Source organism: Pristiophorus japonicus, chromosome 15, assembly GCF_044704955.1.
Source record: "Pristiophorus japonicus isolate sPriJap1 chromosome 15, sPriJap1.hap1, whole genome shotgun sequence".
Taxonomy (NCBI): Eukaryota; Metazoa; Chordata; class Chondrichthyes; family Pristiophoridae; genus Pristiophorus; species Pristiophorus japonicus.
Window position 1 is genome coordinate 57,028,414 of NC_091991.1, and position 27,399 is coordinate 57,055,812.

The 27,399-nt window shown below is 48.2% G+C and overlaps 1 protein-coding gene across 1 annotated transcript in view; it reads left to right on the forward strand.

The window, feature by feature from the left end:
- LOC139281486 (bcl-2 homologous antagonist/killer-like) overlaps positions 1–26,682 on the forward strand; it is a 67,661-nt gene extending 40,979 nt beyond the window's left edge. The window contains exons 5-7 of the mRNA XM_070901658.1: positions 9,929–10,072; positions 19,713–19,881; positions 26,433–26,682. Coding sequence (XP_070757759.1) covers positions 9,929–10,072; positions 19,713–19,881; positions 26,433–26,537 — 418 coding nt within the window. The 3' untranslated portion in view covers positions 26,538–26,682. The remainder of the gene's footprint in view (positions 1–9,928; positions 10,073–19,712; positions 19,882–26,432) is intronic.
- Positions 26,683–27,399: the final 717 nt, after the last annotated feature.

Genomic DNA, 27,399 nt, shown 5'->3' on the forward strand with positions numbered 1-27,399 from the left:
GCTGGCTTTTTATACATGTGCGCACAGCCCAATGACCTCTGACAGTGGGGCGCCACCTGGTGGCTAGTAAACCCAAGCATACATACATGACATCAATAGTGGAGTGATTCAAATCAGGGATGCGCAGGAGGCCAGAATTGAAGGAGTGCAGATATCTGAGGCTTGTAGGGCTGGAGGAGGTTACAGAGATGGGGAGGCGCGATGCCATGGAAGGATTTGAAAACAAGGATGAGGATTTTAAAATTGAGGCGTTGCTTAACCGGGAGCCAATGTGGGTCAGCGAGCACAGGGGTGGTGGGTGAATGGGACTTGGTGTGAGTTAGGTTGTGTGCAGCAAAGTTTTGAATGAGCTTTGGTTTATGGAGGGTGGAAGATGGGAGGCTGGCCATAAGTGCTTTGTAATACTCAAGTCTAGAGTTAAGAAAGGCGTGGATGAGGGTTTCAGCAGCAGATGAGTTGAGGCAGGGGCGGAGTCGGGTGGAAGTCAGCAGTCTTCGTGATGGCGTGGGTATGCGGTCGGAAGCTCATCTCGGGGTCAAATACGACACTAAGGTTGCGAATAATCTTGGTCATCCTTAGACAATTGGCAGGGAGATGGATGGAGTTGGTGGCATGGACTGAAGACAATGGCTTCGGTCTTCCCAATATTTCGTTGGAGAAAATTTCTGCTCATCCAGTACTGGATGTCGGACAAGCAGTCTTACAATTTAAAGACATAACAACAACAACTTGTATTTTTATAGCGCCTTTAACGTAGTGAAATGTCCCAAGGCGCTTCACAGGAGTGTTATGATACAAAGGGATAGAAATTCGGTTGTGTCTCAGGTGGGGCGATATCCCGGACAGAGCGGTAAATTTTGTGCCGGCAAATGGTTTGCTTCTGTCGCCGCAAAATTCATCAGCTGGGCTGGAGTTTGGAGCGGGGTGCTGCATGCCTCTTTTAGGGCGCTAGGCCAGCTGAGCAAGGGAAAATCCCGAGCTAAACAGACGGGCTCGGAGCACCATAACAGAGGCCTGGGGGGGGGGGAAAAACACCAAAAACATTCCCAATACATAGCTCACGCCACCACAACATGAATTGCCCCCCCAAAATTTTTAAACAATCACATTTACCTGAGGTCGGCATTACTTATATCACTGCAGCCGCTAAGGCTTGGAATGCTAGCTTCCATAGGCCCGCTCCAAACTCCGGGCCCAGCTGATGAATTTTGCCGCGACCAGGGCACGCTACGGAGTGCTACGGGTTGGGCGGAAAGCAAAAGTCGAGCTGGTGTCACAACCCGGGACGTTGCACACTGGCTCGCCTCTCCTGGGCGGTCCTGCTCTGCCCCCCACCAGTCCATACCGGCACCGAATGTCCCGGTGAGGTGCTGGAAGCTGGAAGCCCGGGCGCAAGTGCTTTCCGCTGCCATTGCCGCCCCCTCCGGGGTGCTAAGAAAGGTGGCAAAAGACCAAATTTCCACCCCCATTAATTTGACACCGAGCCACATAAGGAGAAATTAGGGCAGATGACCAAAAGCTTGGTCAAAGAGGTAGGTTTTAAGGAGAATCTTAAAGGGTAGAGAGGTGGAGAGGTTTAGGCAGGGAATTCCAGAGCTTCGGGCCCAGGCAACATAAGGCACGGCCACCAATGGTTGAGCGAATATAATCAAAGGTGCTCAAGAGGGCAGAATTAGAGAAGCGCAGACATCTTGGGGGGTGGGGGGGCGTGCGATTGTGGGGCTGGAGGAGATTACAAAGATAGGGAGGGGCAAGGCCATAGAGGGATTTGAAAACAAGGATGAGAATTTTGAAATTGAGGCGTTGCTTAACTGGGAGCCAATGTAGGTCAGCGAGCACAGAGGTGATGGGTGACTGGAACTTGGTGCAAGTTAACATTCAAGGTGGCTCCTGGACAAGTAGCTCCCCAGGGAGCTCCTTGCTGTGCACATCTATCCTTGGTCATCCACTGCCTTCTTTTGCCCTTTCCAGTGCGAGGAGCTCATAGATTTATTTGTCTCTTAAGACTGAGACCATCCGATCAGCTGCCTCTGCCACTTTCTTTCCTCTAACCCACCAGGCCAAACATCCTCTAAAGTTCATCCCTGCCCTAGCCCTGAACTCTCATCTTTCTCCAGTTTCTCCGATCTCCCCTCGTGCCCTTTCCAAGCTCATCTTGTCCATGGGATCCACTTCCTGCTGGCTTGATCCTAGAAACATAGAAAATAGGTGCAGGAGCAGGCCATTCAGCCCTTCTAGCCTGCACCGCCATTCAATGAGTTCATGGCTGAACATGAAACTTCAGTACCCACTTCCTGCTTTCACGCCATACCCCTTGATCCCCCGAGTAGTAAGGACTTCATCTAACTCCCTTTTGAATATATTTAGTGAATTGGCCTCAACTACTTCCTGTGGTAGAGAATTCCACAGGTTCACCACTCTCTGGGTGAAGAAGTTTCTCCTTATCTCGGTCCTAAATGGCTTACCCCTTATCCTTAGACTGTGACCCCTGGTTCTGGACTTCCCCAACATTGGGAACATTCTTCCTGCATCCAACCTGTCCAAACCCGTCAGAATTTTAAACGTTTCTATGAGGTCCCCTCTCACTCTTCTGAACTCCAGTGAATACAAGCCCAGTTGATCCAGTCTTTCTTGATAGGTCAGTCCCACCATCCCGGGAATCAGTCTGGTGAATCTTCGCTGCACTCCCTCAATAGCAAGAATGTCCTTCCTCAAGTTAGGAGACCAAAACTGTACACAATACTCCAGGTGTGGCCTCACCAAGGCCCTGTACAACTGTAGCAACACCTCCCTGCCCCTGTACTCAAATCCCCTCGCTATGAAGGCCAACATGCCATTTGCTTTCTTAACCGCCTGCTGTACCTGCATGCCAACCTTCAATGACTGATGTTCCATGACACCCAGGTCTCGTTGCACCTTCCCTTTTCCTAATCTGTCACCATTCAGATAATAGTCTGTCTCTCTGTTTTTACCACCAAAGTGGATAACCTCACATTTATCCACATTATACTTCATCTGCCACGCATTTGCCCACTCACCTAACCTATCCAAGTCACTCTGTAGCCTCATAGCATCCTCCTCGCAGCTCACACTGCCACCCAACTTAGTGTCATCCGCAAATTTGGAGATACTACATTTAATCCCCTCGTCTAAATCATTAATGTACAATGTAAACAGCTGGGGCCCCAGCACAGAACCCTGCGGTACCCCACTAGTCACTGCCTGCCATTCTGAAAAGTACCCATTTACTCCTACTCTTTGCTTCCTGTCTGACAACCAGTTCTCAATCCACGTCAGCACACTACCCCCAATCCCATGTGCTTTAACTTTGCACATTAATCTCCTGTGTGGGACCTTGTCGAAAGCCTTCTGAAAGTCCAAATATACCACATCAACTGGTACTCCTTTGTCCACTTTATTGGAAACATCCTCAAAAAATTCCAGAAGATTTGTCAAGCATGATCTCCCTTTCACAAATCCATGCTGACTTGGACCTATCATGTCACCATTTTCCAAATGCGCTGCTATGACATCCTTAATAATTGATTCCATCATTTTACCCACTACTGAGGTCAGGCTGACCGGTCTATAATTCCCTGCTTTCTCTCCCTCCTTTTTTAAAAAGTGGGGTTACATTGGCTACCCTCCACTCGATAGGAACTGATCCAGAGTCAATGGAATGTTGGAAAATGACTGTCAATGCATCTGCTATTTCCAAGGCCACCTCCTTAAGTACTCTGGGATGCAGTCCATCAGGCCCTGGGGATTTATCGGCCTTCAATCCCATCAATTTCCCCAACACAATTTCCCAACTAATAAAGATTTCCCTCAGTTCCTCCTCCTGAATAGACCCTCTGACCACTTTTATATCCGGAAGGTTGTTTGTGTCCTCCTTAGTGAATACTGAACCAAAGTACTTGTTCAATTGGTCTGCCATTTCTTTGTTCCCCGTTATGACTTCCCCTGATTCTGACTGCAGGGGACCTATGTTTGTCTTTACTAACCTTTTTCTCTTTACATACCTATAGAAACTTTTGCAATCCGCCTTAATGTTCCCTGCAAGCTTCTTCTCGTACTCCATTTTCCCTGCCCTAATCAAACCCTTTGTCCTCCTCTGCTGAGTTCTAAATTTCTCCCAGTCCCCAGGTTCGCTGCTATTTCTGGCCAATTTGTATGCCATTTCCTTGGCTTTAATACTATCCCTGATTTCCCTAGATAGCCACGGTTGAGCCACCTTCCCTTTTTTATTTTTACGCCAGACAGGAATGTACAATTGTTGTAATTCATCCATGCGGTCTCTAAATGTCTGCCATTGCCCATCCACAGTCAACCCCCTAAGTATCATTAGCCAATCTATCTTAGCCAATTCATGCCTCATACCTTCAAAGTTACCCTTCTTTAAGTTCTGGACCATGGTCTCTGAATTAACTGTTTCATTCTCCATCCTAATGCAGAATTCCACCATATTATGGTCACTCTTCCCCAAGGGGCCTCGCACAACGAGATTGCTAATTAATCCTCTCTCATTACACAACACCCAGTCTAAGATGGCCTCCCCCCTAGTTGGTTCCTCGACATATTGGTCTAGAAAACCATCCCTTATGCATTCCAGGAAATCCTCCTCCACTGTATTGCTTCCAGTTTGGCTAGCCCAATCTATGTGCATATTAAAGTCACCCATTATAACTGCTGAACCTTTATTGCATGCACTCCTAATTTCCTGTTTGATGCCCTCCCCAACATCACTACTACTGTTTGGAGGTCTGTACACAACTCCCACTAACGATTTTTGCCCTTTAGTGTTCTGTAGCTCTACCCATATAGATTCCACATCATCCAAGCTAATGTCTTTCCTAACTATTGCATTAATCTCCTCTTTAACCAGCAATGCTACCCCACCTCCTTTTCCTTTTATTCTATCCTTCCTGAATGTTGAATACCCCTGGATGTTGAGTTCCCAGCCCTGATCATCCTGGAGCCACGTCTCCGTAATCCTAATCACATCATATTTGTTAACATCTATTTGCACAGTTAATTCATCCACCTTATTGCGGATACTCCTTGCATTAAGACACAAAGCCTTCAAGCTTGCTTTTTTAACACCCTTTGTCCTTCTAGAATTTTGCTGTACAGTGGCCCTTTTTGTTCTTTGCCTTGGGTTTCTCTGCCCTCCACTTTTCCTCATCTCCTTTCTGTCTTATGTTTTTGCCTCATTTTTGTCTCCCTCTGTCTCCCTGCATAGGTTCCCATCCCCCTGCAATATTAGTTTAACTCCTCCCCAACAGCACTAGCAAACACTCCCCCAAGGACATTGGTTCCCGACCTGCCCAGGTGCAGACCGTCCGGTTTGTACTGGTCCCACCTCCCCCAGAACCGGTTCCAATGCCCCAAGAATTTGAATCCGTCCCTGCTGCACCACTGCTCAAGCCATGTATTCATCTGCGCTATCCTGCGATTCCTACTCTGACTAGCACGTGGCACTGGTAGCAATCCCGAGATTACTACTTTTGAGGTCCTACTTTTTAATTTAGCTCCTAGCTCCTTAAATTCTTTTCGTAGGACCTCATCCCTTTTTTTACCTATGTCGTTGATACCAATGTGCACCACGACAACTGGCTGTTCTCCCTCCCATTTCAGAATCCTATTCCCAGTATACTGCTGACTACCCAACTTCCTTTTCTGGCTCTCATGTTAGCTGATATTGTTAAACGATTCTCTCTCAGGTACTGCCCCATTCTCCTTCAAATCTGTCGTCATCACCCCTCTCCTCAAAATAAACAACCCTCAGCCCCTCCATCCTTGTAAACTACCTCCCCATCTCCAACCTCCCTTTCCTCTGCAAAGTCCTTGAACGTGCTGTCGCCTCCCAAATTCGTGCATCTTTTCCGCAACTCCATGTTTGAATGCCTCCAATCAGGACCACCCCTCCTGCAGTACCGAAATGGCTCTCATCAAAGTTAGAAATGACATCCTTTGTGAATATGACAAAGGTAAGCTATCCCTCCTCGTCTTTCTTGACTTGTCTGCAGTCTTTGACACAGTTGACCACTCCATCATCCTCCTCCAATGTCTCTCCACCATCATCCAGCTGGATGGGACTGCACTCGCCTGGTTCCATTCTTATCTAGCCAGAAAATCTCCTGCAATGGCTTCTCTTCCCACTCCCGCATCATTATCTCTGGTGTCTCCCAAGAATCTATCCTTGGCCCCCTCCTATTTCTCATCTACATGCTGCCCCTCGGCGACCTTATCCGAAAACACAGCGTCTTTTTCTACATGTTCGCTGATGACATCCAGCTCCACCTCACCTCCATTTTCTTCGACCCCTCCACAGTCTCTAAATTGTCAGGCTGCTTGTCCGACATCCAGTACTGGATTAGCAGAAACATTTCCTCCAACTAAATATTGGGGAGACCGAAGCCATTGCATCTTCGGTCCCTGCCACAAACTGCGTTCTCTAGCCACTGACTCCGTCCCTCTCCCTACCAGCTTTCGGAGGCTGAACCAGACTGTTTGCAATCTTGGTGTCATATTTGACCCTGAAATGAGCTTCCGACCATATCATAACGAAGACCGCCTATTTCCACCTCCGTAACAGTGTCCGCCTCCACCCCCGCCTCAGCTCATCCATTGCTGAAACCCTCAGCCATGCCTTTGTTACCTCTAGACTTGGACTATTCCAATTCACTCCTGGCTGGCCTTCCACGTTCTACCCTATGTAAACTTGAGGTCATCTAAAACTCTGCTGCCCATGCCCTAATTTGCACCAAATCCTGCTCATCCATCATCCCTGTGCTTGCTAACCTACATTGGCTCCCGGTTAAGCAACATCTCGATTTTATCATTCTCAGCCGTGTTTTCAAATGCCTACATGGCTTCGCTCCTCCAGCCCTACAACCCTCAGATATCTGTGCTCCTCGAATTCTGCCTTTTAACCATCTTCAATTTTAAATCGCTCAACCATTGGTGGCCGTGCCTTCGGTTGCCAAGGCCCTAAGCTCTGGAATTCCCTGCCTAAACCTCGCTGCCTTGCTACCTCTTTCCTCTTTCAAGATGCTTCTTAAAACCTACCTCTGACCTAGCTTTGGGTCATCAGCCTTGAATTTTCCTTGTGTGGCTCAGTTCAAATTTTGTTTTATAACATCCTATGAAGTGCCTTGGGACGTTTTACTATGTTAAAGGTGCTATATAAATACAAGTTGTTGTTGTTCACCCCCAGTCTCCTCTCTTCCATTGTTTAAGTTCCTCTGGCTCTTAATAGTGGTTGCATTTTTAGCCCTGACTATAAGTTAACTGATAGTTTAAAGCTACCTGGACCAACTACCCATTACCCATCCCCCAGCCATGCCTTCTCTTTGTTTTCATCAGTGAGCACTTGATCTTTGCTCAAATTTGCCGTCCAAATTCCTGGACGTCTCTGGACATCAAGACTATGCTTCTACACAGGACTACAACACAAGACTCAGCTGTTGGGTCTCTGAGCTGCTGGTCAGTTGCTTAACTTTTAAAGTAACTTTGTCTAGCCCCCACCCCCCTCCCCGTTCCCCCTACTGCTGTTAGTGGCTGAGTCTATGACTGGTCCTACTGGTTTTTCAACTTTAGCTACAGTCTGGTTCTTGGCTAGAATTTCATTCTCCTGGGCTGAAATCCATTTCTTTACTGCCTCTGGATCTTATGATGACCTCCAACTTGATGGGCTGACCCGAACCCATCAAGATCCAGTTCTCAATGGGGCCGAATCTGCAGCCCCTACGGGTGCGTACAAAGTGTACACGCGCTGGTAGGGTCCCTACAAGTTTTGGGTGAAGGCATGTACTGCACATGCGCTGAAACCCAGAACTTGCAATCTGTCAAGAATCCTCTTGGGCCTCTGCGCAGACCTACGAGTAAAGGTCCAGGAGCGCAACTCACCGAACCTCTCGGACCACCAGGTAAATTCGTAGATTTTTTTGTAGGTGGGAGGCATCTAACTGCAAATTTTGGGCCAATGTTGCAAAAACCCATTTCTGGCAACCTTTTGTGAAGCATAAAATTTTAAATGCTTGAACTTAGTTAAAATATAGCATACAACAGTAAGTTCTGCTGTATAATTTAATTGTCAGGCTACAGACAATAAATTGTCAATCTGAGCATATCCTATGGAGGACCAGTGACAAAGTATCACCATAATTGTGAATGGTTTAACATGTTCAATATTTCATGACTATAAACTCCAACCCTGATTCCACGTACCACTGAAAGGTATTGGGAACTTTGAATGTGACACAAGCTTGAGAGTGTTGGAGATAGAATTATAGAACACTGAGAAAGAAAACTAATGATTGATTTTTGAAGCTGAGAACACTTTTTGAATATATATGTGAAATTTGAGACATGTGCCACATGATCCAGCTTTAAGGTGACAGAGGAGTGTTCCCACGATATTAAAGGGGTAAAGTCCCAGCAATGGCCTACTCTCTGAGCTTAAAGTATACCTGTGATGGTAGACCTAGATGGAGATAGACGGTAAATAACAGCTATGAATGGAAGAAGAGAAATGGAGGAAACTAAATGGAGTTAAGGGGATGGATTTGAGAAGTTTGCAACCGGGCTGTTGCCGTGATTTGACCCTCTGTGGCGAAAACCCGATCGCAAAGCCCGGGTGGGATTCTCAGGTACCTGTTTGTGGCGCTGTTTCCAAGTTCCGCCAGGGAGAGGTACGCTGACGTGCAACGTATGTTTGCGTCGAACCTTCGGCTCTCTCCCGACCCGTACGCCACACCCGGTCAAACCTGTCGGTACAGCCTTGCCAGCAGCAGTAAATACAAGAAACTATAAAAAAGGTAAGTGAAAGTTTTTATTTCTTACCTTTTTTTCAGCGATTCGATGGAGGGTCTTGTGAATGTTTTTTGGAATTTTTTTTCCTCCCCTCCCAAGGCCTCTCTCGCAGCGCTCCCGGCCCTGGATTAAATTTTGCGAAACTCACGTTTTTGCGCCGTGATCCTCATGCAACACCTACTTTACTGATGTGGTGCAGACATAAAGGCCCGAAAGTTCGGCCTAAAAATGGTAGCGCAACTTAAATGTTCATTTTCACATATCGCTACTGTTTTTGCCGAATAACCCCAAAAGCCAAAAATCCAGCCCAATTAATGAGATTTGTCAACAACACCAAAGTAAAATACAGCAGATGCTGGAATCTGAAATAAAAACAGAAAATGCTGGAAATCTCAGCAGGTCAGGCAGCACCTGTGGAGAGAAACAGATTTGTCAACAAGTTTTGCTCGGTGGTCATTCTTACTTTAGTTGACATAGTATACAAGTTACTGGAGAAATATCACCAACGATGTCTCCGCAAGATCCTACAAATCCCCTGGGAGGACAGGCGCACCAACATCAACGTCCTCACTCAGGCCAACATCCCCAGCATTGAAGCACTGACCACACTCGATCAGCTCCGCTGGGCAGGCCACATAGTCCGCATGCCAGACACGAGACTCCCAAAGTAAGTGCTCTACTCGGAGTTCCTCCACGGCAAACGAGCCAAAGGTGGGCAGCGGAAACGCTACAAGGACACCTTCAAATCCTCCCTGAAAGTGCAACATCCGCACTGACACCTGGGAATCCCTGGTCCAAGACCGCCCCAAGTGGAGGAAGTGCATCCGAGAGGGCGCTGAGCACCTAGAATCTCAACGCCGAGAGCATGCAGAAATCAAGCGCAGGCAGTGGAAAGAGCGTGTGGCAAACCAGTCCCACCCACCTCTTCCCTCAATGACTATCTGTCCCATCTGTGACAGAGTCTGTGGTTCTCGTATTGAACTGTTCAGCCACCAAAGAATTCACTTCAGGAGTGGAAGCAAGTTTTCCTCGATTCCGAGGGACTGCCTATGATGATGATATAAGAAAGCTGTGGAGTTTTTAACAGTGAGTTTTAATGTTGTCCTCACAGTTCCCCTGTGGAAATAGGAAGTCAGCTCGCAATCATTGGAGATGAGCTCAATCATCAAAAGAACAGGGAATTTCAAGGTATGCTGGCATACCTTTATCTCGCATCTGAACGTGGATATGAGTCCTTCTGCAGAGTTGCTGAAAGGTAGGTGTCCAATTATGTAGTCAACAACTGCCATAAAAATCTAGCAAGTAGCAATGGTTTATCTGGAGTTTAATTACTGTAAGGTCTGGTATGATCCAGGTCAGCAGCAGTGCAGTCCCAACAGCAACCTCCACAAGTATTGCATGCACCCAACTAACTAGTGCTTATTTAGTCCTGTGTACTATTAGTTTACCTGAGTGAGTCTTGTGCAGGCAGTCGCCGTGGCAGATTGTAACCCCATTGTTGATCCCATCCTGCTCCTGAAATCGGCTTTGCACTAATGGGGCCTATTAAGCCAGTCCTGCTCATTACCCGGCCCTATTAAATGGTGCAGGTCTGATGACATCATCGATGACACCTTTTCAGCCAAGATATTTAAAGGAGCCATGGCCACATTGCATTTGAAGGTTCACTGAGGAGTTGCAGTTCATTATTACTTTGGAGGATAGATGGCTATTTGTGGAGAATAAATTGCGGAGGTGCACAGACCTCCTCTCTAGGAGGGATGTCAACATGGATGTGGGTCCTCATGCAGTAAGATGCACTCCAGCTCCTTGCTAGCAGGGAAGTGCGGGTGGCCCATGAGAGGGATGATGATGGGAGGGGACATGGAAGTGGGCTCCTCTCAAAGCACACTCACTTTTCTCCCCCATTGCCACCCACTCAGTCAGAGCCCCAGATGCCTCTTCAGACAGCGATGGCTGAGTCTGCCCCTACACAGTCACAGGAGGAGCAGATTTTGGCGGGGCCATCAGAGGTTCCAAGACCCAGAGGACGTCTGCCAAGAATGTTGAAACAGTTGCAGCAGGGAAGTGAGCAGGCTGCCTCTATATATGCTGAAGCCACAGTGGTAGCACCTCATAGAGGCATGCGTAAGAGAAAGATGACATTCGAGTAGATTCACAAGGGTAGGCACTTGGGTGTTTTATTCAATGTTGCTGTTAGTGTGATGTCACACAAAAATCTTTATTTTCACCACTTTCATGGACAAATTTGTGTGAACCTTTTGAAGTGGTTTAGTGAATTGGAGACACAACGTTACCTCCAGCAATGTGAAAAGGATGGCTTGGTCATTGTCAGGATGCTTTATGGTGTTGCTGTGGGGTGGTGTCAACCTGGGGCCGCATGTGGCAGCCATATGGGTGTACAGCGTCAAAGTAAGTAAATCTGGCCATGATGAGCCCATCCATGGCCTCTTGGGCCGCAATGTGCTCGGGTGCTGGTGGGATCTGGACCGCAGGTTGCTCCTCCTTCTCATTCTCTATAGAAGCTGTACGCTCAGTGCCTTGCTCCTCATGCAGCGCTAATCCTCGCTGCCCCGCGATGTTGTGCAGGGCGCAGCAGACCACAAGATTCTGGAGACCCTGGCTGGTGTGTACTGAAGGGCTCCTCCAGATCGGTCAAGGCACCTGAAATACATTTTCAACATCCTTATTGTCTGCTCTATGACACATCTGGTGGAAATGTGACTTTTATTATATCTCTCCTGGGCCTCGGTACTTGGTCTCCTCAAGGGTGTCATGAACCGCGCCTTCAGTGGATAGCCCTTGTCTCCAAGCAGTCAGCTGGAAAGTCTGTTTGGAGGAGCGAAGAGCTGAGGGACGGTGGACTGGCGCAGGACAAAAGAGACATGGCAGCTGCCAGGGAATCTAGTGCACACGTGCAGGATGATCTTCCAGTGTTTGCAGACGAGCTGCACATTGAGGGAGTGGAAGCCCTTGCAGTTGATGATGGGGTGCCTTGATGGCCACATGTGTGCAGTTGATGATGCCCTGCACCCGTGGGAAGCCAGCCAGAGCGGCAAAGCCGAGCGCCCGCTCAGTAACACTGACTTCATCAGTGGCAAATTGATATCATTGGATGACTTGTGAAACATGGCATTGGTGACTTGTGTGATGCATCTGTGGGCGGCCGACTGCATGATGCCACAAATGTCTGCTGCAGATCCTTGGAAAGAGCCTGAGCTGGGGGTGAGCGAGAGTGAGCGAGAGCGAGAGACTGGGGGAGAGCGAGAGCGAGAGACTGGGGGAGAGCGAGAGCGAGAGACTGGGGGAGAGCGAGAGCGGGCGAGAGCGAGAGACTGGGGGAGAGCGAGAGCGAGAGACTGGGGGAGAGCGAGCGAGAGCGAGAGACTGAGGGAGAGTGAGAGCGAGCGAGAGACTGGGGGAGAGTGAGAGCGAGAGACTGGGGGTGAGCGAGAGCGGGCGAGAGCGAGAGACTGGGGGAGAGCGAGAGCGAGAGACTGGGGGAGAGCGAGAGCGAGAGACTGGGGGAGAGCGAGAGCGAGAGACTGGGAGAGAGCGAGAGACTGGGGGAGAGCGAGAGCGAGAAACTGGGGGAGAGCGAGCGAGAGCGAGAGACTGGGGGAGAGCGAGAGCGAACGAGAGCGAGAGACTGGGGGCGAGAGCGAGAGACTGGGGGCGAGAGCGAGAGACTGGGGGCGAGAGCGAGTGCGAGCGAGAGACTGGGGGCGAGAGCGAGAGACTGGGGGCGAGAGAGAGAGAGAGCGAGAAACTGGGGACAGAGAGAGAGCGAGAGACTGGGGACAGAGAGAGAGAGAGTGGGGGGTGGGGTAGAGAGAATGAGGGTAGAGAGAGAGCAAGAGAGTGGGGGTAGAGAGAGACAGAGCAAGAGTGGGGGGCGGGGTAGAGAGAGAAAGATAGACTTTGGGGAGAGAGACTTTGGGGAGAGAGAGTGGGGGGGTGGTGAGAGAGAAAGGGAGAGAGTGGGGGGGAGAAAGTATGAGGGGAGGAGACAGAGAGTGGGGGGGGTGGTGAGAGAGAAAGGGAGAGAGTGGGGGGGAGAAAGTATGAGGGGAGGAGACAGAGAGTCTGGGGAGAGAGAGAAAGAGAATGGGGGTACAGAGACTGGGGGATGAGAGAGAGGGGGAGACTGGGGGGAGAGAGAGGGGGAGAGAGAGGGGGAGACTGGGGGGGGGGACTGGAGGGAGAGAGAGAGAGACTGGTGGGAGAGAGAGTGAGAGAGAGAGAGAGACTGGTGGGGGAGAGAGAGAGAGAGAGCCTGGTGGGAGAGAGAGAGGGAGAGACTGGTGGGAGAGAGAAAGAGAGAGAGAGAGAGAAAAACTGGTGAGAGAGAGAGAGAGAGAGAGAGACTGGTGGGAGAGAGAGAGACTGGTGGGAGAGAGAGAGACTGGTGGGAGAGAGAGCGAGAGAGAGACTGGTGGGAGAGCGAGAGAGAGACTGGTGGGAGAGCGAGAGAGAGACTGGTGGGAGAGCGAGGGAGAGACTGGTGGGAGAGCGAGAGAGAGACTGGTGAAAGAGAGAGAGAGAGAGAGAGACTGGTGGGAGAGAGAGAGAGAGAGAGGGAGACTGGTGGGAGAGAGAGGGAGACTGGTGGGAGAGAGAGAGAGAGAATGGTGGGAGAGAGAGAGAGAAACTGGTGGGGGAGAGAGAGAGAGCGAGAGAGAGAGAGACACTGGTGGGAGAGAGAGAGAGAGAGACTGGTGGGAGAGAGAGAGAGACTGGTGGGAGAGAGAGAGAGGGAGACTGGTGGGAGAGAGAGAGAGAGAGAGAGGGAGACTGGTGGGAGAGAGAGAGAGAGACTGGTGGGAGAGAGAGCGAGAGAGAGAAACTGGTGGGGGGGAAAGAGATAGAGAGAGAGAGAGCGAGAGAGAGAGACTGATGGGAGAGAGAGAGAGAGACTGGTGGGGGAGAGAGAGAGAGAGAGAGAGAGAGAGAGAGACTGGTGAGAGATTGAGAGACTGGTGGGAGAGGGAGAGAGAGAGAGAGAGACTGGTGGGAGAGGGAGGCTGGTGGGAGAGAGAGAGAGAGAGGGGGAGACTGGTGGGAGAGAGAGAGGGGGGGGACTGGTGGGGGAGAGAGAGAGAGAGAGAGAGGGGGGAGACTGGTGGGGGGGAGAGAGAGAGAGAGGGGGAGACTGGTGGGAGAGAGAGAGAGAGAGAGAGAGAGAAGGGGAGACTGGTGGGAGAGAGAGAGAGAGATTGGTGGGAGAGAGAGATTCCCTGCATTTCTTAAAATATCAACATTTCTTAATATCCACCAACAGGGCCTCATTTTATCGTTTCTTCCAAAACTGGCAGGCAGTTATCGCTCTGGATTACATTGAGCTGGGACACTGATGGCATTCAATTAATTGCTAACAGGACATAGGCAGTCTCTCGGAATCGAGGAAGACTTGCTTCCACTCTGAAAATGAGTCCTTAGGTGGCCGAACAGTCCAATACGAGAGCCACAGTCCCTGTCACAGGTGGGACAGATAGTCATTGAGGGAAAGGGTGGGTGGGACTGGTTTGCCGCATGCTCTTTCCGCTGCCTGCGCTTGATTTCTGCATGCTCTCGGCGATGAGACTCGAGGTGCTTAGAGCCCTCCCGGATGCACTTCCTCCACTTAGGGTGGTCTTTGACCAGGGACTCCCAGGTGTCGGTGGGGATGTTGCATTTTATTGGGGAGGCTTTGAGGGTGTCCTTGTGACATTTCCTCTGCCCACCTTTGGCTCGTTTGCCGTGAATTACTTCCAAGTAGAGCGCTTGCTTTATAGAAACATAGAAAATAAGTGCAGGAGTAGTCATTCGGCCCTTCGAGCCTGCACCGCCATTCAATGAGTTCATGGCTGAACATGCAACCTCAGTACCCCATTCCTGCTTTCTCGCCATACCCCTCCTGTAATTTGTTGCAGTTCTCCTCTGTATTGACTATTCCCCCTCTCCCCCCTCCCCCTCCCCCCCCCGCCAATTTGGTGTGATCCGCAAATTTAGAAATTGTGTTTTTGATTCAAAAGTCTAAATCGTTAATGTAAATTGTGAACAACAGGGCCCCAGCATTGATCCTTGTGGGACACCACTACCTACCTTCTGCCACTGTGAATAGCTATTCTTTACTCCTTCTCTCTGCTTTCTGTCTTGAAGCCAGCTAGTAATCCATTCTGCTACTTGTCCCCTGACTCCACATTCTCTGACCTTGTTCATCATTCTGTTATGGGGTACCTTATCGAAGGCCTTTTGAAAATCTAGATAAATCTACTGCATTATCGTTGTCCACTCTCTCTGTTATAGACCAGTTAGCCTAACATCTGTGGTTGGGAAAATGTTGGGAGTCCATTATTAAAGAAACAGTGGCTGGACATTTGAAAAAACATAATTCAGTTAGGCAGAGTCAGCATGGATTTATGAAGGGGAAGTCATGTTTGACAAATTTGCTGGAATTCTTTGAGGATGTAATGAACAGGATGAATAAAGGGGAACCTTTATGGCGGAGCGGCACTGTTGGCGCGAATGCATGACCTCATCTCTCTCATCTGGAGGGAGGAGAGCATGCCGGGAGATCTCAGAGATGTGACCAGCTTTAAAAAAGGGGACAAGTCTGACTGCGGCAACTACAGAGGAATCTCCCTGTTATCGACCACTGGGAAAGTCGTCGCTAGAATCCTCCTCAACTGTCTTCCCCCTGTGGCTGAGAAGCTCCTCCCAGAGTCACAGTGCGGATTTCGTCCCCTACGGGGTACAACGGACTTGATTTTTACAGCGCGACAGTTGCAAGAAAAATGCAGGGAACAGTGCCAACCCTTCTACATGGCCTTCTTTGAACTTACAAAGGCCTTTAACACTGTCAACCGCAAGGGTCTATGGAACGTCCTCCTCCATTTCGGCTGCCCCCAAAAGTTCGTCACCATCTTCCATCTGCTCCACGACGACATGCAAGCCATGATCCTTACCAACGGATCCATTACAGGCCCAATCCACATCCGGACCGGGGTCAAACAGGGCTGCGTCATCGCACCAACCCTCTTCTCAATCTTCCTCGCTGCCATGCTCCACCTCACACTCAACAAGCTCCCTGCTGGAGTGGAACTAAGCTACAGAACCAGTGGGAACCTGTTCAACCTTCGTCGTCTCCAGGTCAGATCCAAGACCGTTCCAACCTCTGTCGTTGAGCTACAGTATGCGGATGATGCCTGCGTCTGCGCACATTCAGAGGCTGAACTCCAAGTCATAGTCAACATCTTCACTGAGGCGTACGAAAGCATGGGCCTTACACTAAACATCCGTAAGACAAAGGTCCTCCAACAACCTGTTCCCGCTGCACTGCACTGCCCCCCAGTCATCAAGATCCACGGCGTGGCCCTGGATAACGTGGATCATTTCCCATACCTCGGGAGCCTCTTATCAACAAGGCAGACATTGACGATGAGATTCAACAGCACCTCCAGTGCAGCCTTCTGCCGCCTGAGAAAAAGAGTGTTTGAGGATCAGGCACTCAAATCTACCACCAAACTCATGGTCTACAGGGCTGTAGTAATACCCACTCTCCTGTATGGCTCAGAGACATAGAACATATACAGTAGATACCTCAAATCGTTGGAGAAATACCACCAAAGATGTCTCCGCAAGATCGTGCAAATCCCCTGGGAGGACAGATGCACCAACGTTGGTGTCCATGACCAGGCCAACATCTCCAGCATTGAAGCACTGACCACACTCTATCAGCTCCGCTGGACAGGCCACATTGTTCACATGCCTGACACAAGGCTCCCAAAGCAAGCACTCTACTCTGAACTCCTTCACGGCAAACGTGCCAAAGGTAGACAGAGGAAACATTTCAAGGATACCCTCAAAGCCTCCTTGATAAAATGCAACATCCCCACCGACGCCTGGGAGTCTCTGACCAAAGACCACCCTAAGTGGAGGAAGTGCATCCGAGAGGGCACTGAGCACCTCGAGTCTCATCGCCGAGAGCATGCAGAAACCAAGCGCACGCAGCGGAAAGAGCGTGCGGCAAACCAGTCCCACCCACCCTTGCCTCAACGACTGTCTGTCCCACCTGTGTCAGGGACTGTGGTTCTCGTATTGGACTGTTCAGTCACCTAAGAACTCATTTTTAAATTGGAAGAAAGTCTTCCTTGATTCCGAGGGACTGCTTATGATGATGATGATAAAGGGGAACCAGTGGATGTGGTGTATTTGGACTTCCAGAAGGCATTTGACAAGGTGCCACATAAAAGATACTGCACAAGATAAAAGTTCATGGGGTTGGGAGTAATATATAAACATGGATAGAGGATTGGCTAACTAACAGAAAACAGAGAGTTGGGATGAATGAATCATTCTCGAGTTGGCAACCAGTAACTAGTGAGGTGCCGCAGGGATCAGTGCTGGGACCCCAACTATTTACAATCTATATTAACGACTTGGATGAAGGGACCGAGTATAATGTAGCTAAATTTGCTGACGATACAAAGATGGGAGGAAAAGCAATGTGTGAGGAGGACACAAAAAACCTGCAAAAGGACATAGACAGGTTAAGTGAGTGGGCAAAAATTTGGCAGATGGAGTATAATGTTGGAAAGTGTGGGGCTATGCACTTTGGCAGAAAAAATCAAAGAGCAAGTTATTATTTAAATAGAAACATAGAAAATAGATGCAGGAGTAGGCCATTCGGCCCTTCGAGCCGGCACCACCATTCAATAAGATCATGGCTGGTCATTCACCTCAGTACCCCTTTCCCGCTTTCTCTGGGTGGAGCTTCCCCTTTATACCTGAAGGTCCAGGTTAGGAGTGTCTACCACAAATTCGCCCCTTGTGGTCAATGTTCTCAAGGTGTACAACTTATGTCAGCTTATGCATGGGTTACAATGATAGTTGAATACATGACAATAGCTTTTCCTGCTTTTTGTTTTTAATTCGGTGGTGCAAATTGTCTTTGAATTTTTCTGTACTTGTGAATAAGTGCTGCATTTCTGCCATGTAACATGGGCTGTGTGATGGTTCAAGAAGACAATGTTTATTAAGGGAAGTGATTGAAGTTGAAAATTAGAATACCTACTTTTGTCCAATTCATTTAATATTGTGAACTAAAGAACTACAGCACTTTATATTTGTTGGGTGTCTGGTTACATTGTGATTAATATTCTAATTATTTATGTAGACCTACCGCAAGTCAGCGCCATAGGAAAGCAACTGTTCTTGCTGCTTGTGCAGCCATTTCTATAGTGACATGAGGGATGGGCCAATACGTTGAAAACTTTAAAATTAATACAAATTGCACGAATGCCTTTTTCAAATCACCTTGAGTTTTTGGATTGTTTGTCGATGCATAACCGTGTAACTGAGTGATGTATCTGAAGTGTGAATGCATTGTAATACCTTTCTTTTATATCCCAGACATTTCTGACAAGTATTTTTTTTAATAGAGTTTGTACATGACAAACTAAAAGCTGTTAATTAATTCTACCATAAACAAGTTAATTTCAATATAGGTAAATATGAGGTGGTGCATTTTGGTAGGAGGAATAAGGAGGCCACATACTCCGTGGAAAATAAGAATCTAAATCGAGAGGTGCAAAGGGATCCAGAGGAACAGCTTCACAAATTATTAAAAGTAGCAACGCAGGTTAAAAAAGTGCAAATAAAGCACAGGGGTTCATTTCTAGAGGAATAGAATTCAAAAGTTATGTTACACCTGTATCGAACCTCGTCTGATTGTCTCATGATTTGAGACGGTGGGATGGCAGTATGGCATTACTGTATATATGCTTTTAAATGATTGCTGTTGATGTTGTAAAAATTGTTGTAAACGTTGTTGTAAAAGTTGATGTTGTAAAATTTGCCCACGGACATATAGGTCGCGCTCAAAGGAGTTCATGACCTGTTCAGTACAAAAAAGAATTAGAGGGAACATTGGTGTCCACCTGCTCCTCTGGGCTGCAGGTCTTGCTCGAGCAATGTGAAAATGTCTGCGATGATCTGGCCCGATAGCCTGAGCCTCCTTTGGCACTGCTGCTCAGTCATGTTGAAGAAGCTCATCCTCTCCCTGAATACCCTGTGTTGGGGGTAGCCCCTCTGGCGCAGTGCAGCCCTGCGCTGATGCCCCTGTCCTATGCAGCACCTGGTGGTTGAGGAGAAGGTTGACGGTATTGTTGCTGGTGTGTCTGGTGCTGCTGGTGTTGGGGCTCACCGTATTCCAATTCTGAGGACTAAGGTGAGAAAGTGTAAAGGGCACCCATTGTGATGGAATGGATGGCAGGTCAAGTAGAGATGGCAGAAGCAATCTGTCAATGGTGTGATAGTTTCTAACAGTGAGGTGACACTGGATGGCAACTTTGCTGGAAACACTTGCAGTCTGTAGAAAGCTAAATCTTTGCTGGTAATGCAGTCAGCCACAGCTTTTGCCTAAGGAAAGTGATCAGCTGTGAGGTGGGAGTTGTTATTGCACTTTCCATGCTGTGTACTAACCAGTTGGATCAATGACCACTCAACTTCCGTCTCAGGTTGACAGACGTGGTTCCCAAGCTGTGTGATTCCCGTGGTGATCCATGGAAATTTGAAAGCTAGTTTTAAAAAGAATCTTAAGGGTGTGAGAACTACCTGATAATAATTTAAATTAGCTCACCCACTTCTGTTGTTTGCGGCATTACGGCCCGAGGGAAAGGCACGTGGGGGGCAGGATAACGCGTGTTTCCGACCCGCTCCAAGATATTGCATATTTCCCACCCGACCTGCCTCTGATCGCTTCTGAGCAGTTTATGTAGACTTGTTTTAGAAAATAATACAACTATTAACTAATATTGCTGTATTGATTTGATTATTGAATTAAATATACAATACTAACTGATCAAATAGAACAGTTTTGTTACATTAAAGTGTATCAATTTTCTACTACACAGATTATACGATAATGGAATAAACTGGGGCCAAACTATGGATTTGCTAGGTTTTGGCTACAAAATGGTGACTTGCGTCTATCAGAGAGGAATTATGGAAAGTTTTAGCAAAGTTACAAAATCTGTTGCAAAGAACCAGATTGCTCAATGGATTGTTGAGCAGGGAGGCTGGGTAAGTATACATTATGATGTGGGGATGTATTATTACGAGTTGGGTTTCTGCCTCATGTAAAGATGTTCTTCCAGAATGTTTCAACTCATTGTCTTTAGTTTTTCTCAGCTGTTTTTTTCATCGAGAAATTCAGAAAGGAAACTGAGACAGACTCCATCCAATGAGTTGCAAACTTATGCAGGAAATATTAGTTTAACTAGGTTTGGGTTGGAAGAAATCCAGACAAACAAAAATGTTTAATGACCATTACTGGGTGTGTAATGGTCTCAAATGTTATCAGAATATTTTATCCGTATTTCTAATTGGGAGGTGGGGCAGTTGCTTTGGAAAGGGAAGCGGCAGAGTTGGAAAGGCCACGTTTTAATCTCCAGAAGGATGGTGATCTTATTGAAACGTATAAGATTCTGAGGGGGATTGACAGGGTAAATGCAGAGAGGATGTTTCCCCTCATGGGGTAATCTAGAACTAGGGGACATAGTCTTAGAATAAGGGGTTGCTCATTTAAAACAGAGATGAGGAGGAATTTCTTCTCTCAGAGGGTTGTGAATCTTTGGAATTCTCTACCCCAGAGAGCTGTGGAGGCTGGGTCATTGAATATATTTAAGGTGAAGATAGACAGATTTTTTTGAACGATAAGGGAGTCAAGGGTTATGGGGAGCAGGCAGGGAAGTAGAATTGAGGCCAAGATCAGGTCAGCCATGATCTTATTGAATGGCGGAGCTGGCTCGAGGGGCCAAATGGCCTCCTCCTGCTCCTATTTCTTATGTTCTTATGACTTTGTGACTAAAGTCGTTCTAAAAATACATAAGGCACTGTTCAGGAAAATGATGGTCAAATACAGTTGTAATAACCACGATTCTAACTATAGTTGTAATGTATGCTCATAGGTTTGTAGAGCTGTTGACCACCGGTACGCTCGTGGCCTTCCGCGAGAGTTGGGCACCAGAGGGACTGGAGTGCTTCATCACCTCCAGCAACCAAATTCTAATTTGATTAAAGGTTTTTCGTTACAATCTTAAATTGTTAATTTGTGGGTTCTAGTGCCCTTGTCAAAGGGGGTATTTGATTTAAGTATCAACAAAATAGTTGTAGAGCTGTTGAGTTGGGAGTGGCTTAGCCAGTCACATGATGTTCACAAGACTCGCTAAAACCTCAGCTGTTAGGTTCAGGGAATCCTCGATGAGGCAGGTGGTTGTGAGCCTGGTTGTGCAGTGTGATTGTTAAACCTTTCGAATAAACCAACTAGTTCCTAATAGCAATGTGTTGCTATAAATTCTTAAGCAAAGAACCCATGAAGCAAATACATTGCAATAGCGTTTAATCATATTCAATATAATCACCAGAGGCAAGAAATTGGAATATTTGTTGTACAATAAAACAGTGTTATTATATCCCACACCATACCTATATCCCACACCATTCTCACAGAAAGAAAGAACTTGCATTTATATTACACCTTTCATATCCTTAGGACATTCGAAAGTGCTTCACAGACAATGAAATACTTTTGAAGTTTAGTCACTGTTGTAATGTTGAGACAGCAGCAGGCTATTTGCACACAGTAAGAGCCCACAAACAACAATTAGATTAATGACCAGATACTCTTCTTTTTTTAGTAATGCCTTTACAGAAAAGACTTCTGCCTTTCCAGTGAGTTACTGCTCTCTTCATAGTCAATTCCTGCAAAATTACAGTAAATACAGGGCATTCCATTTGGTGTCAGCTGTGGCTCAGTGGGTAGCACACTCGCCTCTGAGTCAGAAGATTGTGGATCCCACTCCAGCAACTTGAGCACATAAATCTAGGCTGACATTCCAGTGCAGTGCTGAGGGAGTGCTCCAGTTATCAAGATCCACGGCATGGCCCTGGACACTGTGGACCACTTCCCATATCTCGGGAGCCTCCTATCAACAACAGCAGGCATCGACGATGAGATCCAACACCGCCTCCAGTGCGCCAGTGCAGCCTTCGATCGCCTGAGGAAAAGAGTGTTTGAAGACCAGGCCCTCCAAACTGCCACCAAGCTCATGGTCTACAGGGCTGTAGTAATACCTGCCCTCCTGTATGGGTCAGAGACATGGACCATGTACAGCAGACACCTCAAGTTGCTGGAGAAATATCACCAACAATGTCTCCGCAAGATCCTACAAATCCCCTGGGAGGACAGGCTCACCAACATCAGCGTCCTCATTCAGGTTAACATCCCCAGCATTGAAGCACTGACCACACTCGATCAGTTCCGCTGGGCAGGCCACATAGTCCGCATGCCAGACACGAGACACCCAAAGCAAGTACTCTACTCGGAGCTCCTTCATGGCAAACGAGCCAAAGGTGGGCAGCGGAAATACTACAAGGACACCCTCAAAACCTCCCTGATAAAGTGCAACATCCCTACTGGGAGTCCCTGGCCCAAGACCGCCCTAAGTGGAGGAAGTGCATCCGAGAGGACGCTGAGCACCTCGAGTCTCAACGCCGAGAGCATGCAGAAATCAAGCGCAGAAAGCGGAAAGAAAGTGCGGCAAACCAGTCCCAACCACCCCTTCCCTCAACGACTATCTGTCCCATCTGTGACAGAGTCTGTGGCTCTCGTATTGGACTGTTCAGCCACTAAAGAACTCCCTTCAGGAGTGGAAGCAAGTCTTCCTCGATTCCGAGGGACTGCCTATGATGATGATGAGGGAATGCTGCACTGTCGGAGGTGCTGTCTTTCGGATGAGACGTTAAACCGAGGCCCTGTCTGCCTTCTCTGGTGGATATAAAAGATCCTATGGCACTATTTGGAAGAAGAGCAGGAGAGTTATCCCTGGTATCCTGGCCAATATTTATCCCTCAATCAACATAACAAAAACAGATTATCTGGTCATTATCACATTGCTGTTTGTGGGAGTTTGCTATGTGCAAGTTGGCTGCCGTGTTTCCTACATTACAACAATGACTACACTCCAAAAGTACTTAATTGGCTGTAAAACGTTTTGAGACATCCGGTGATCATGAAAGGTGCTATATAAATGCAAGTCATTCTTTCTAACAAAGCTATTTTTACTTTGCAATTTTTCTGGGCTAGTTCCCTTTTTATCTGGTTGAGATCAGCTTTCTTTTCCAATCAAATTCCTTTATGTTTGATTATTCTCTCTGCTTTTCAGTGTTTATATCGAACCAGTGTGTCACTAGTGGGGAAAATGTTGGAATCAATTATTAAAGATGAAATAGCAGAGCATTTGGAAAGCAGTGACAGGATCGGTCCAAGTCAGCATGAATTTATGAAAGGGAAATCATGCTTGACAAATCTTCTGGAATTTTTTGAGGATATAACGAGTAGAGTGGACAAGGGAGAATCAGTGAATGTGGTGTATTTGGACTTTCAAAAGGCTTTTGACAAGGTCCCACACAAGAGATTGGTGTGCAAAATCAAAGCACATGGTATTGGGGATAATATACTGACGTGGATAGAAAACTGGTTGGCAGACAGGAAGCAGAGAGTCGGGATAAACGGGTCTTTTTCAGAACGGCAGGCAGTGATTAGTGGAGTGCTGCAGGGCTCAGTGCTGGGACCCCAGCTCTTTACAATATACATTAATAATTTAGATGAAGGAATTGAGTGTAATATCTCCAAGTTTGCAGATGACACTAAACTGGGTGGCGGTGTGAGCTGTGAGGGGGGCGCTAAGAGGCTGCAGGGTGACTTGGACAGGTTATGAGAGTGGGCAAATGCATGGCAGATGCAGTATAATGTGGATAAATGTGAGGTTGTCCACTTTGGGGGCAAAAACGCGAAGACAGAATATTATCTGAATGGCGGCAGATTAGGAAAAGGGGAGGTGTAATGAGACCTGGGTGTCATGGTTCATCAGTCATTGAAAGTTGGCATACAGGTACAGCAGGCGGTGAAGAAGGCAAATGGTTTGTTGGCCTTCATAGCTAGAGGATTTGAGTATAGGAGCAGGGAGGTCTTACTGCAGTTGTACAGGGCCTTGGTGAGGCCTCACCTGGAATATTGTGTTCAGTTTTGGTCTCCTAATCTGAGGAAGGATGTTGTTGCCATTGAGGGAGTGCAGCGAAGGTTCACCAGACTGATTCCCGGGATGGCTGGACTGACATATGAGGAGAGACTGGATTAAATGGGCCTTTATACATTGTTTAGAAGGATGAAAGGGGATCTCATAGAAACATACAAGATTCTGAAGGGACGGGACAGGTTAGATGCAGGTAGAATGTTCCCGATGTTGGGGAAGTCCAGAATCAGAGGACACAGTCTTAGGATAAGGGGTCGGCCATTTAGGACTGAGATGAGGAGAAACTTCTTCACTCAGAGAGTTGTTAACCTGTGGAATTCCCTGCCGCAGAGAGTTGTTGATGTCAGTTCATTGGCTATATTCAAGAGGGAGTTAGATATGGCCCTTACGGCTAAGGGGATCAAGGGATATGGAGAGAAAGCAGGAAAGGGGTACTGAGGGAATGATCAGCCATGATCTTATTGAATGGTGCTGCAGACTCGAAGGGCTTAATGGCCTACTCCTGCACCTATTTTCTATGTTTCTATGGCCCCAAGTTTCGCCATGATTTGCTCCTGATTTTTAGGAGCAACTGGTCTAGAACGGAGTATCTTAGAAATCGGAATTCTCGCCATTTAGTTTGCTCCAGTTCTAGTCAGTTAGAACAGTTTCACTTTGGAACAGAATTTTTTTTTCAAAAGGGGGCGTATCCGGCCATTTACGCCTGTTTTCAAAGTTTCGTCAGTGAAAACTTACTCCAAACTAACTAAGAATGGAGTAAGTGAAGATTTTTGTACGCTCGAAAAAACCTTGTCTACACTTTAGAAAATCAGGCGTAGGTTACAAATCAGGCGTAGGGAATGGGGGGGGGGTTTAAAGGGAAGTTTACAAACATTAAACACTTCAGTTTTACAAATAAAGAGCCATCATCAATAATAAATGATAAAAACATCAATAAATCAACCAATAAATCAATGAAAAAAAATTAATAAGAAATAATTTTTTTTTAAAATCAATAAATAAAACATTTTCTACTTACCGACTGCAGCACTGGGAGCCCTCCAACAGCGTGCTGGGATCCCCCCCCTCTCCCCCCAGTGTGTCTCTGTCAGTGTCTCTATCTCTCTGTCTGTCTGTCTGCGTCTCTCATTCTCTGTCTGTCAGTGTCTGTGTTTCTGACAGCGAGGGGAGGGGGAGGAGGGGGGCAGAGGGAGAGGGGGGGAGCAGAGGGAGAGGGGGGGGAGCAGAGGGAGGGAAGGGGGAGGGATGGGAGCGAAGGGGGAGGGGAAGGGGGGAGGAGGGGAAGGGGGGGGAAAGAGAGGGGGGAAAGAGAGGGGGAAAGGAGATGGGGAGGAAAGGAGGGGGGAAAGGAGATGAGGGGGGGGGAGGGAAGGAGAAGAGGGAGGGAGGCTGAACGGGCCGGGCCCAGCCAGGCCCGAGACTTCGGGCAGGGCCCGTCCCCAGCACCAGATTTACAGGTAGGTGGCGTTGGGTCGGGTCAGGGGGAGCACGGGTCGGGGTCCGGAGCGCGGGTTGGGGTCGGGGGGTGGTGGTGGGAGGGAGGTCGGTTCAGCTCAGGTTGGAGGGAGGGAGAGGGAGGTCAGGTCGGGTCCAGTCGGTCGGGGGGGGGGGGGGGGAAGCAGGAGTCGTGTCGGTGTCGGGTCCGGTCCGGAGGCGGGGAGCGGGAGAAGCGGGAGTCGGGTCGGGTCCAGTCCGGGGGGTCGGGTCCGGGGGGAAGCAGGAGTCGGGGTCGGGTCCGGTCCAAGAGCGGGGGGGGGGGGGGGGTGCGAGGGGAAGCGGGGGTCGGGTCGGGTCCAGTCCAGGGGGTCGGGTCGGGTCCGGTGGCGGGGGGGGGGGCGGAAGCGGGAGTCGGGGTCGGGTCCGGTCCAGGGGCGGGGGGTGAGTGGGGAAGCGGTAATCGGGTCGGTGTCGGGGCCGGGGGCGGGAAGCGGGAGTCGAGCCAGGTCGGGAGGAAGCAGGAGCTGGCCGTGGGAGCCCCACGCAGCTTATTCACGCAGCCCCAGTAAGGCCACTCGGCCAGGGCTAGGGGCTGCGTGCTTCGGCCCCTCCCACACAGTTTCGGGCGCCTGGAGCTACTGAACATGCGCGCCCACTGTAGCGCGCATGTGCAGAGGTCCCGGCACTGTTTTCAGCGCAGGGACCTGGCTCCGCCCCCTACAGCTCCTGCTGCGCTGCGCCGAGGGCCAGAGGACCTGCAGGGAGCTGGAGAATCTGGAAGTTTTTTTTAGGCGTACTTTGTGGCGCGAAAAACGGGCGTCCAGGTCGGGACTGCGCCGTTCTAGGCGCGGCTCGAAACTTGGGCCCTATGTTTCTATGTCACAATTTATGTTGTGGTCACTCTTTGCTAGTTGTTCCTGCGACACTCTCATTAGCTACTTGCCCCACTTCATTTACAAGAACTAGATCAAGCACTGCCTCCTTCCTTGTTGGACTAACATTCGAGTAGAGGAACTGTTTTATTAAATCTCTGCTGCATAAGAAGCCCAGAACCAGAGAGGCGGTTCGGTGACTGGAGTTTTTGTTTTCTTTGTTTTACAGACCACTGCCCTTTCCATCGAGAGTGCCAACCTGAAGTGGCTGTTTGGAATCTTAGTGGCTGTCATGCTGGGTGTGGCAGTTGCCCACAAGATTTACAAACAGTGAATAGTCCCAAGTGCTATGTTGGATCGTCCAAGCTGGTCTTAGGCCAAGCAGCATGTCTGCTGGATTACTTCACCCAGGAGGTGGAGATTTTTTTTAATTGTCAAATTTGAATAATAGAAATATTGTTTTCTAAATATTTTTGCTTTGGATATTTAAGATTTTTTTGGGAAAAGTGCTGGGCCACACTTACATTTTCTAAACTTTGAAAATATAATATAATGAAATTGAATGTATGACTGTTACTGGTAACTGTCTACTTTGATTGCTTAAATGGGTGTTTGTTGTAGTTTCTCCTGTTATGTACAAGATTGCAGTGATGATCCTGGTCACACCATTGTATTGGACCTCGAGAAAAGCTAAAATTATGGGAAGTTTAAAAAGATGGTGGTGCATTTCCAGACAGAATGTTTAATGAGTGAAATTGTGCTGTACGGTATTGGTGTGCAATGCTTTGTCCATGCTTCTGATGGGGATATTAACCTGTTTGGATTAATTGTAAGGAGCAGGAGTCCTCCTCCGAGCCCCCCACAAGGAAACATTGGGCCTCTTCACCTTGGGCTTTCTCCCGCCCACCACTTACCTTAGGGATGGGAACCGTTTACTTGGGTCCCTGGTGTCAGCCTGCTGCCACTCTAAATCCCACTCCCGTCCACTGTCCACCGAACTATTCCCGCCAGATTTGGGCTGGAGTCCAACCTCGAATATGGACCTGAGGCTTGGGAGTTAAAATCTCTCCATGCCCCCCTGGATGCCATGATGCGAGTTTACTGCTTTCCCCAGCCCTCACACTCGCACCCAAATTAAAACCAAGGCTATTAAATGTTTCGCACATTAATATCACACAGTATGATTTCACTTCAGG